General features: G+C 47.1%; 3 protein-coding genes across 13 annotated transcripts in view; 2 read left to right on the top strand and 1 right to left on the bottom strand.

Annotated features, from left to right (window-relative positions):
- UBAP2 (ubiquitin associated protein 2) overlaps positions 1–12,128 on the bottom strand; it is a 136,228-nt gene that overhangs the window by 4,047 nt on the left and 120,053 nt on the right. For 10 of the 11 annotated variants that reach the window (XM_064641362.1, XM_064641370.1, XM_064641367.1 and 7 more), the window contains 4 exons: positions 3,289–3,367; positions 2,006–2,220; positions 603–705; positions 414–521 (listed from right to left, as the gene is read on the bottom strand). In XM_064641362.1, the coding sequence (XP_064497432.1) occupies positions 414–521; positions 603–705; positions 2,006–2,220; positions 3,289–3,367 (505 nt within the window). The remainder of the gene's footprint in view (positions 1–413; positions 522–602; positions 706–2,005; positions 2,221–3,288; positions 3,368–12,128) is intronic. The other variant, XM_064641368.1, reaches the window with a different exon arrangement.
- LOC135406863 (interferon-like) lies at positions 6,395–7,152 on the top strand. Its single transcript, XM_064641372.1, has one exon. It carries the CDS (start codon positions 6,424–6,426, stop codon positions 7,141–7,143), a length of 720 nt encoding a protein of 239 aa, XP_064497442.1. The 5' UTR covers positions 6,395–6,423; the 3' UTR covers positions 7,144–7,152.
- Positions 10,476–11,360, top strand: LOC135406867 (interferon-like). The gene has a single exon (XM_064641375.1). It carries the CDS (start codon positions 10,637–10,639, stop codon positions 11,249–11,251), a length of 615 nt encoding a protein of 204 aa, XP_064497445.1. The 5' UTR covers positions 10,476–10,636; the 3' UTR covers positions 11,252–11,360.

Genomic DNA, 12,128 nt, shown 5'->3' on the forward strand with positions numbered 1-12,128 from the left:
CCCATAACACACAGCTGTCTCAGAGGCCTACCAAGAAACTTAAAATCTAGCCATCATTAGCCACCATTTCAGCAGCAGCATCCAACTGCTCAGGTTTCACAAACAAGGCACTGCTGAAGGATCACTATGTTCTTCAGCAAAGAAAACTTTGGCAGGGGAAACAGCTCACCACCTCTCCCATGTATAATTGTGGACAAAGCTGCACATCAGCCACACAAACCCCATACGCAGAGTTCAGCCACGAGGTTTAGAAGGAACACCTGGGCCATTAGAGAAGCATTTTGTGTACGGGAGATGGAGAAACAGCTTGGATCATGACCCTGTGCAATGCTGGCTGCTGTGCTCACTGCACAGCACTGGGAGATTGCCCTACTAAACCTCACTCCGGAGCAGCCTCAAGACTCGTGTGTTACCTTTCCCAGGTCCAGTGCCAGCAGATTTGTTTTGTGCTTGAGATGACCCACTGTAGCCTCCTTTGCTGTAATCTCCAGCTGCCGTTCCCTGCGTTAAGTCATCGTAGCCTGCCGGTGTGTACAAGACAAGGTGTTACAGGGCGCAAGCAGCGCTGCGGGCACTCGGGCAGCGCGGCGGGGAGCCCTTACCTCCTGTGCCGTAGCCATGCTGTCCGTAGCCACTCGCCTGCTGGAAAGGAGTCGATGCTGTGTTCAGGTTGACTCCGTGCTGCTTGGCAGACGCTGGAGGGACCTGGACAAAGGGAGGGAACAAAAGGCGCCGTTAAGCAGGGAATGCGAGCTCCCTCTGCCATCTAGTGGGGAAGGCACCTCCACTTCACCTGGGAAATTCAGTCTGGAGTTGGGAGGACTGGCATGGCACTCACACTTCCAGCAGTAACTTGCTGTAGTGGAATTGTGCAAGTCCCAGGATTTTTGCTAGAGCGATTGCAGTGCAGCCCTCCCTCAGAACAGGCTGCATATTTCTGTCATATGCTCCATGTAAACAGCAAATTCTTAGCCACAAACCCAGGAAGAAAAAACACAAAATCAAACTAAACATCAGTTCCTGCTTGAGGCTGTTTCATAAAACACTGTCCTGTAGGGCCCTAAACAGACACATCTACCCTTCTGCCTGGAGCAGCACCTCTTCCCAAATAACCTTCTTCCTCCTGCGACTTCCAGGCCTGCCTTCTCACTCAATGGGGTCTCCTCCATCCTTAAAAGGATCTCCAGGCACTCTCAGCTCACTGACTCAGCTTTGGGTCTCCCCTTGACTCTTCAGAGACTAGTAAGGGCTTTCAGGAATACCAAGTCCATGAGCTGCAGCTGTCAGCTATTTAGAGAAAATTGCTCATGAGTTCTGGCCTTTTAAACTTCTTGTTTTCTCCTGGAAGGGACTGCATCTATTTTCTCATATTGCATGTTTCTGGCGAGCCCTTGCAGACTGAGGAAGTTGACTCTATTCCATTTTCATAAGACTCCTCTCTGGGGTCCTCAGTACAAGAAAGCCATGGACCTGCCAGAGCAGATCCAAAGGAGGGCATGAAGATCATCATAGGGATCAGCACCTCTCCTATAAGGACAGGCTGAGAGTTGGGGTTGTTCAGCCTGAAGAAGAGAAGGCCCTGGGGAGGAGACCTTACAATACTTTACAGGGGCTTATAGGAAAGACGGAAAAAACATTCAACCAGCCCCTGTAGTGACCAGACAAGGGGCAGTCCTGTTAAACTGAAAGTTGGTAGATTTAGATTAGATACAAGGAAAATATTCATTACCACGAGGGTGGTGTGGCACTGGCACAGATTATCCAGAGAAGCTGTGGATACCCAGTTCCTGTAAGTGTTCCAGGACAGACTGGATGGAGCTTTGAGCAAGCTGGTCCAGTGGAAAGTGTCCCTACCTATGGCAGGGAGGTTAGAACTACATGGTCTTTGATGATCTCTTCCAACTCAAACCATTCTATAATTCCAAGATGTAGAATGTTTGGGCTGGAGAAAGCCAGAACCAGAGAGGCAAGCAGGGAGGGTTACAATTTAGGCTGTCACACTTACAAACATGGTTGGCCCATATTGGAATGCACTGGGAACACCGGGCACACCAGCATAGTAAGGGAGCCCAGTGTAGCTGTATCCCGGGGGCAGGGTGGGGTTGAGGAAGGGCTGCTGAGTTGTGTGGTGAGTCTGTGTCTGGTTCTGCTGTGGCTGGGCCAGCGTGGTGGCCGGAGCAGGAGAGGCGGAATCCCCACGTCCAAATTTCGTTACATCACCTGCGAAAGAACGAACTGATCAGAAAAACTACCAAAGCTACTCCAAAGACGGAGAATTCAATCGATTAAAATCCTCTGAATACAAGTAGACAACTATAGAGAGAGCACACCCTACACCTGAAAGCCTGCAGTTGTTCATGGTAAGCCCTCTCCCAGTCTCTGTTCCTGACAACCACAGGGATTATTGCCTGTTCATGGCACGAGAACTCTGTGCCATGAATAATCCATTGATAAAATGGAGATACCAATACTCACCTATCTCACATGGTCTGAGCAGATTCATTACTATCAGATCATTGCAATAAAATATGCTAAAAGCAGAAGTATGGCAAATAGCCAAAGAGCCAATGGTTGTCGGGTTAAAGTGTCACTCTTCTGGAGGTTAAACTGATTAGCTAAGCTTCATGGGCTGAAAGCAAGTTAGGATTTACAGGCAGTGATGGGTGTATTTTTGCCAATGTCTGTTTATTTGTCAAGCATGACTAATTAAGATGTCCAGTTCCTCACACCACCAAAGTTCTGAAGACAGTAGCTGAAGGCCAGGAAAGCAAGGCTTGCATCGTGGGCCACCTTATTGGAGAAGTAGGAAGGGAAATTCAGTTATTAACCCAAAAGCAGCCTCCCAGGAGAAGGGATTATGAAGCAGAAAACTCCCAAACACCTGAATGTTCTGGCAGCCTACAAAGCAGCATGTTTATATGTTTTTTTAAGGAGGTGACATACATCAGTCACATCTACCTCATCCCCAACAAGTTTTTCTTTTTGTTGGTTACCAGGAAGTATGACAACACTTAATACCTTCACTACAGGAACTACAATGCCCATGGCTACAGTTTTAAGCTGTAATCAGATGGCAGTAGATGAAAACCACTGCTGAAAACTCTGGATAGCATTAATGTCATCTTTGCACAGAGATGACTAAAGAGAAAGAGCAGGAGTGAAGAAGAGCTTCTTCAATCACATGCTTACAGAAGGGAAGAACAATTCCTCTTCCAGCAACAGCAGGATAACCTGCACGTAGAAACCAGAACATTTCGCTTACCACCCTCATCTTTAAATAGCACTCACCTGAGTACGGGTTGTTAGCAAGGCTCCCATCTCTGCCTGTCAAGGTTGCAGGAGCAGGGAATGTAATTCCGTAGTAATCCTTGGAAAGAGACGACATTATTTATTAATAGTTGAAACTGTAACACAGCTGAACAGCTCCTATAACCCCCATATTATATGCAGAAGAAAATTTTGAAAGCAAGAACTAAAAGAAGTTTGGGTAGAATTTGACCTTATGCCTTGCAGCAGAGATGAAAATTTACCTGGATCTTCAAGTTAAAAATAAACCTACTTTACAGACATTTAAAATATTATATGCAAATATTTCATCTCTTAATAGTAAGCTAAAGGCAGTAACTAAACATTTTCCCTCCCAGCTGTCATCTTCCGGTGAAACTGTGCCTAGAACAGAACCAGGGCCAAAGTCACAATGTGGATGTATGTAGTCTAAAGGTTTTGCCCTTGTACCATGCCCTGTTTTCTAAAAGTGGAAATGTCAGCCAGTGAAACAGCAAAAACATAAAGGAGAAAAATAGTTACTATTGGATGACTGGAAAATTTATTTAAACTACATTACAGGAGACCTTGAGTCAGTAGTCTCCGAAGTGGGGCAGGCATGACAATCCATTGGGGTGCATGAAGAAAATGGGTTTGGTACCATTCATAAATACAACTTACAGAATTTTAAAACAGTGTTTGTTTAACCTTTTTCTCCTCCTTTTTTAATTTTTTTTTTGCATGTTTTATACATGTTAGTACAGGAATACATGTATATAGTATAATTCAGAAATAAAAATATATTGTGAGTGAGTGCTCACAAATTTTTTACTGATGGGGTGCATGATAAAAAAGGTGGAGACCTCTGCCTTGGATCAGTCTTCCAGGTCCTCTACAGGAAAATAAACAGTCCTCACCCTAGAAGGCTTGCACTCTGAGATGACAGGACATGACAGCAAAACCAAAGCAGCATTTGGACTTCAGTTTGAGAGAAAAAGCAACAGGTTTGCCCTTCTCTCTCTAGATGAACTCCACCTGTGGGCCTGGCACTCTACTGTTTTTCCTTCTAATTTTCCTGTTTCACTACTCACCACCTCCAATCCATCAAGAGTTAATGCTTTAGCCAGTAACTATTTAGCCAGTATCTATTTTCACACATTCTCAAGCACTGGAAAAGCATCTTCATTTGTCATACCCCTCTCTGCAATTCCATAGCACCTCAAATGCTTTCTGAATTGACACCACCTTGGTGCATTTCTGTGCATCACTCCCCTGTCTTCTGTACCCAATCCTCTATCACTGAACATGAAACATGTGGCAAAGTTTCAGTATTGGTGCTTTCTGTAACTTGAAATGGTGCCATTATTTCATCATCCTTTCGTTCCCAAGTAATTCCCCTTTATCAACTCCAGCATGAATCACTTGACAGAACATAACTAAATTCACATTAAAAGTCTTAGCAGGCTATTTAAATCAGCTCGCCTATCACCTTCTGATGAAAATGCCACAAAAAGAAGATTTAGAGGAGAGATGTCAACAATTCAGTGGGTATGAACTGGAACTGACACACTAGCATTTTCTCCTATACAAACTGGACAAAATATAATTAAATACACATGAGAACGGAGTGTAAGAATTGCAAGTATTCCCACTGTGCCTCAGGCAGGGGAAAACCACATCAGTGCTGAATATCCCTACCCCACACACCTGTGCGTAAACACACTCAAACCAAACAGTCATTAGAAAATACGAGTGCAAGGCAGTTATCTTTGCAGTTCATGCCTGCCCAAAAGAAAGTATTAGAAGAGACACACTGCTCTCCACACCACAGATATCTCCTGACCTACAGAAGGCACACAGGAGAAGCTGCCTGAAGTCAAAACTGAAATACCAGGAATAGGCTCAAAAAGCGAGATAGAAAAGGATGGAAAAAGAGTAAGTGATGAGACATAATTGATTTAAACTCCATCAAGCAGCTCACTGGGTACCACACACACCAGCTGAGGCATCTGTAAAATCTCTGCAACACATGAGCAGAAATGACAGCATAAGAAGACACTGTAACACAGAACTAAAGGACCCAAACAACAAAAAAATCCACAGTGAGAATTTACAGCGCCAGTATGCACATTACGTAATTGAGTTATCTTTAGAAAAGAAATTCAGGAGAAACTCCCATTCTTGCTGTATGAGCAGCCACCAGGATATCTTGCTTCTGGAAGTTGCCCAGGAAGCAGCGATGACTTCCACTTGGAACTTTGCCCACTTTCACTTTCTAGATGTAAGCGGACTGCCACATGAAATACAAACATTTCTGCCTGCTCCTGCCCCCCCAACGTCATTTTCACAACAAATTCAAAACACAACAAACCCCCCAAAATCTAGAAAACACAACCATTGCATGAATAGCTGACGAAAAATCCTTTGTGACATATATACATTTATTTCTAACTACAAACATACCTAAGATAAATAACTCAGGGTGCAGGGGGTATGAGAGATACCCCCCAAAATATTCTGCAAGATGTTTGCAGAGAGAGTAAAAACTCCATCAGCAAAGTTGCAGATGAGACAGAAGAGATAAAAAATATTAACACATATATATTAAAAAATTAAAGAATGCTGGGAGACTAACAATATTTGTCAATAAGAAATACAGGAAAACATCCATTAACATGCAAAACAAGCATTATATAAAAATAATATCATAGCATAAAATAAGAAAAAATAGCTGCTGCCAGGCAGAGAAATTTTAAAATAAAACCCAAAAGATAGCACACAAAACAGATGAAAAGGAAACCCTGAAACACATCCCCAGCACGGCCACCCAGAAAACTTTTTCTGCCACACTTTCATCTCCTGCTGCACCATAACAGGACAGACAGGAGCTCCACAGTAGCAGCCCTGGGAAAGAACCAGTTCCACTTCCCACAGAGGGCCATCTCCTGGTCGCACTGTACAAGCACAACAGAAGCCCTCAGGAGGAAGCAAACAGAAAGCAAAAATGAAAACGAAGGAAGGGAAATTCTGCCTAGATGATGGTGATGATGAAAGGAAAGCCAGGGCACCACAAAAAGCTGCACACTGGCAGCACCCTAAGCACAGCAACCACCACCACCGAGCCAGACCAGGCTCCTGCACAGCACCCACGGCTCTACCATGGCTGTACCTGGATCCCAGCAGCCCTGCCTGCGGAATGGCACCCTGGCACTTCTGCTCCTGCTCACCGCTCTCACCTCCGGGCTTCCCTGCCACCCCCTGCAGACCCTCGACAATGCTTTCCCCTGGGAACAACTCCAGCTCCTCGACCACATGGCTCCCAACTCAACGCACACCTGTCAACTCCAGAACCCGCCCTTCTTCCCCGACACTCTTCGCCACAACAACCTCAACCCGCAACAAGCCGCCGCCGCCGCCCTACGCATCCTACAGCACCTCTTCCACACCCTCAGCATCAACAGCACCTCCCAGCACTGGCACATCCAGCCACGACACCGCCTCCTCAACCAACTCCAGCACCACATCCACCGCCTCGAGCAATGCTGCCCCGACAATGCATGCCTCTTCAAAGGACCCCGCAACCTCGTGTTCACCATGAAAAGGTACTTCAGGGGCATCCACCTCTTCCTCCACGCCCACAACCACAGCGCCTGTGCCTGGGAGCACATCCGCCTCGAAGCTATTATCTGCTTCCAACGCGTGGACACACTCCTACGGCGAATGAAGCATCAAGGTGCTCTGGACCCCACTAAACCCACGGACAGCCAACACCCATCCCCAGTCAGTGCCAGTGCCCACGGATGGAGAGATGGCAGCAGCAGCCCAGGCTGGGATCACTCGGCACCGCTCACGCCGCCTCCAGCCACAATGCTGAGCTGACGGGGAAACGGGTATGACCGTGGTGACACTGGGGCCAGACTGTGGCACAGCCCACAGACCCAAACCACGGCCACTGGAAAGGAATGGGGAGGAAGTTTCTGTGCTGCACAGAATGGACAGCTGGGAGGCACTGGCGATACACACAGTACTTATTACTCATGGAATTTCCAGTCCATCCAGGCTGCAACCTCAACTGATGATGCAGTATGGGACCATGGACACTTCGGGGATACTTTGGGACTCTCATGCCAATCACTATTTATCACAGAACTGTTTTTTTATTTATTTAATTGATTCAATTATTATTTATTTATTTATTTATTTGGCTAGCCACTAACTTATCTATTCACTCACTTGTTAGAAATAAAGACTTTTTGTAAAAAGAGAAGAAAAAAGCAAACCTGTGGTCATCTTGTTCATACCTGACAGGTAAAGACACAACTGGCCTCAGCCCATCAATCCAACCTGTCCAGATCCCTCTGCAGAGCCCTCCTGTCTTCCAGTAGATCAACACTCTCACCCAGCTTAGTCCTCAAATCAATGGAGGGTGCTCTTGATCTCCTTGTCCAGATCATCAATAGAGGCATTAAACAGGGATGACCCAGCAGTGAGCCCTGGGGAACACCACTAGTGACTGGCCCCAGCTGGATGTAATTCCATGCACCAGCACTCTCTGGGCATGGCCATTAGCCAGCTTTTTAGCCAGGGAACAGAGCATCCACCCAAGCCAGGAGCAGCCAGTTTCTCCAGGAGAATTCTATGCAAAATGGTGTCAAAGGCTTTACTATAAAAGGCCAGGAAGTCAACATCCACAGCCTTTCCCTCATTCACTGAGCAGGTCACCTTGTCATAGAAGGAGATCAGGTTGGTGAAGCAGGACTTGCCTTTCCTAAACCCCTGCTGGCTGGGCCTGATCCCTTGGTTCTCCTGTGTGTGCTGTGTGATGGCACTCCGAATGATCTTTCCATGACCTTCCCCAGCACCGAGGTCAGACTGACAGACCTGTAGTTCCTGGGATCCTACTTCTGACTGTAGGTGAGCATTACACTAGCCAAGCTCCAGTCATCTGGAACCCTCCTGGTTATCCAGGACTGCTGGTAAGTGATGGGGAGTGGCTTGGTAAGCTCTTACACCAGCTCTCTTATATATTCAGGTACAGTACAGGACCCCTCAAGATAAAACTTCCACGCTGTACTAATGTCCTCCTGATGTTCCTCCTAACCAGAAACACCCCGTAACGCCAGGCATGGGGACCTCATTGGTTCTGTCTTCTCTGAGGTGGCTGAAGGAGCTAAAACCTCCTCAGGTATAAAAACAGGAGGAGTGGTAATGACACAAGCTGGAATACAGGGAATAAATGCATTAATATTATTTTTTAACGTGAAGGTGATATAACACCAGAAGGGGGATCAGGAAGGTTAAATGATGTCCATTCCTAGAGGTACATCTAAAAGCATCACTGGACAAGGCCATCAGCAACCTCCTCTGATACCACCTCCTTTCAGCATCACAGCGCACTTGAGATACCCAGAGAAAAAAGACCATTAAAAAACAATTGAAAAAGTGGAAAGGAAATTATGAACAATCAATGATTAAAAAAAAAAAAAAGAGAGAGAGAAACCGAGAACTTTCAGTAGTATGAGGGTATAAGACACACACATATTTTCACCAGGTAAACACTGGAAATTGCAAATTGCTTGTAAAGGACCTTTCCCTCAGCAGAGCATAATGAGACAGTGCTCATGAAAAGTTCCTCAACCGGCACAAAGCCAAAAACAATTCCAACACAAAAATATCTCTGACTCTGCCTCCTTCTATGTTCAAAAGCAGCAGTTTAGAGAAGACTTCTTATCCCCCATCACAACGAGGCTCAAACCACAAAAGGGAAGCAAAGAGATTGCAGAAGCTTTACCAAAAAACATTCAGCCCTCAGGTGTTTAGACCCAGAGCCATCTCCTTGAACATCCTGAGAAATAAACTATTTTACAGCTCTCCCAAAATGTACAAAGAAACAATGTATTGTTATGAATATAAAGATGAATACAAAGAATGCCTCACTTTGAGTAAAAAACAAAAAAAAAACAATTAGTGGAGAGTTACAAAAGGACTTGAAGAGTGTTGTGGGTAAAATGGAAGCTTCGGATAACATTTACCAAGGAAGTCCTTCTACTGAGTGGTAAGGTTTGGAAAGGACCCCCTTGCTTTCTAAATTCCCTCTAAGAGAAGAGAGTCTGGGAGCGGCTTTATCCAATCCTGGTCTCAGACTTAGTCAAGATTTGTGTCTGGAGAATTACACAGGTGTAAGTGAGCCTTTATATGACTTGGTCGCACAGGATCAGGAACGTATTCGTATAGGAAATACGTTGCTCAGGAAAAAAAATGAATAAATTTATTATTGATAATGATTGGACTTAAGAACTTTAATCAGAATTATCTATTACACATTACAGGTAGTTGTAATTATTTATATAGTACACTATTGACCAAATCAATCTTTTCAAAGACATCTTAAAAATAACTAGAGAATGAAGTAACTCATGCAGTGACCATGGGCAAACCCTTTTCCTCAGCCTCCAGGTGTAATGTAGAGGGGTATCCCCACTCAAGGCAGGAATCTCCATGTCTGCTACTAGAAGGGCGGTGCTGGAAATCCCTGGAGTTAAAATGTGCAAATAGGATTTTATACTATAAAGTAAATGACCATAATGCATTTATTGCAGGGAAAGTTCAAAAAGCTCAGCAGCTTCAGGTAACTTATCAGTTACCTAAAGCTTCCGGGCTTCTCCTTTAGGAACTTTGTTTGCAGATCTGCACCAGTGCAATTCTCAGCAAATACTATTTTAAAAACCCTTAGAATGTTTAACTGTTGGAAGAGGCTGGTTTAAGCATTCTTAAAAAAAGAAAAGTAGGAAACTTCCCTGTCCTCCACAGCCAATAAACCTGGCAGGAAGGGTAAAGTCCAACCTGCTTTACCACAAGTTAGAGCAGAGAGTCCACCTAGAGGCAAGAAGGGAAATTCAGCGAAACATGAAAGTAATCACAGTTGACCCAGAGAGAAAGGGGAAACCACAAAAAACTCATAACACCACGAAAACAGAAACAAGTGCCAAAACCTAGATGGTTTCATACCCGACCGACAGCATACCTGCACAATTGACTCCATACAAAGAATACCATCACTAATACCATGGCCCACGGCAACCTCACATTCTCCAATCACCCGCTACACACAACCTCCCCCACCACACCACCAACACTGCCCTCCACAACCACTGCCACCACAACAAACCACTTCCCACAGACCAACACACCCACCAGCCCCAGCTGGAAACCACGGACGGAAACTCGCCGCAATCAGAAAGCGACAAACGGAAACACAACGCCACACATAAAGCCGCACGCCCGCCACCAGCCCAAGCACACCGACCACCAACAACAACCAGCCTCACCGGCCTCCGCACCACCACCACCCAACAGCACCCACAGCCACACCATGGCTGCGCTCACCACCCCACAGCACCGCCTGGGCCACGCCGCCCCGACCCTTCTGCTCCTGCTCACCGCTCTCACCGCCGCCCTCGCCTGCCAACACCTCTGGATCCACCACGACACCTTCCCTTGGGAACAACTCCAGCTCCTCGACCACATGGCTCCCAACTCAACGCACACCTGTCAACTCCAGAACCCGCCCTTCTTCCCCGACACCCTCCGACGCAACAACCTCAACCCGCAACAAGCCGTCGCCGCCGCCCTACGCATCCTACAGCACCTCTTCCACACCCTCAGCGCCAACGGCACCTCCCAGCACTGGCACACCCAGACACGACACCGCCTCCTCAACCAACTCCAGCACCACATCCACCGCCTCGAGCAATGCCGCCCCGACAACGCACGCCTCTTCAAAGGACCCCGCAACCCCCTCACCGCCATCAACAAGTACTTCAAGGACATCCACCTCTTCCTCCACGCCCACAACCACACCGCCTGCGCCTGGGACCACGTCCGCCTCGAAGCTCGCGCCTCTTTCCAACACCTCCACAACCTCACACGCACCATCCGACGACACCCCAAACACACACACACCCCCACCACCACAACACCCCTCTGACACCCACCACACGCACCCACCTCTCCCCTCCCGCCTCCCCTCGCCCCACACAACACACACCGCTCACACAACCCACCCACACCCTCCAACCCCTCACCCTCTCTTTAGACAACCTCCCCTACTTATTTGCACAAAGACTTTGATCCCTTTATTTATTGAATTATTTATCTATTTATTCACTTCTTGACGACACAACAAATAAAGACCTCTTACAAAACCCTTCCCAGTGCCTCTTGTCTCAGCAGCACGGCAACCGCCCCGCGGCATGGGGGGAAGTCACCTCCACTCAACACCTACACCGAGCCCTCAGCCAAACGGCCTTCTCACCGCTCTTCTCCCTCATGCCTCCACAAGGAGCATCTGACAGCAACCTCTTTCCAAAGACACTCACAGGGGCTTGACAACACCACACAAGCACAAAATCACACATGCACCAAGGCTGCAAAGCACTGATGCAGCTCAGCTGCTCCAGCCACTCTCCTCCACCCCACCATGCTCAGCATTCTCTTCAGACGGATCCCCAGTATCTTCTCCACACAGCGACACTCCACAGCACCACAACAAAGCCGCCTCCACAGCTCACTCAACTGCACATGGCACACCACTCCTCACTGCTCTCCACGGACACAAGGAGCCCTTCCCCACAACTCTTTGCCTGGCCCAGCTGCCCACTTCTGTAACCACCCAGGGCTCCATCCATCCAATCCACGCCTCTCCAACTTAAGAGGCAACGATGCCCTGAGGGACACTGGAAAACCCTTTCCATTACTCCACGCACACCATGGCCTTGGCCCCATCCAACAACGCTGCCCTGGAGCATCACAGGCCCCAACACCTCCTCCCTCTTCCTCAGCACAAGGGCCAGCACGGCACCTCT

Source organism: Pseudopipra pipra, chromosome Z (assembly GCF_036250125.1).
Source record: "Pseudopipra pipra isolate bDixPip1 chromosome Z, bDixPip1.hap1, whole genome shotgun sequence".
Lineage (NCBI taxonomy): Eukaryota > Metazoa > Chordata > Aves > Passeriformes > Pipridae > Pseudopipra > Pseudopipra pipra.

Excerpts from the sequence above, each read along its gene's own strand:
- LOC135406863 (XM_064641372.1), top strand. The coding sequence starts at position 6,424 with ATGGCTGTACCTGGATCCCAGCAGCCCTGCCTGCGGAATGGCACCCTG.
- LOC135406867 (XM_064641375.1), top strand. The coding sequence starts at position 10,637 with ATGGCTGCGCTCACCACCCCACAGCACCGCCTGGGCCACGCCGCCCCG.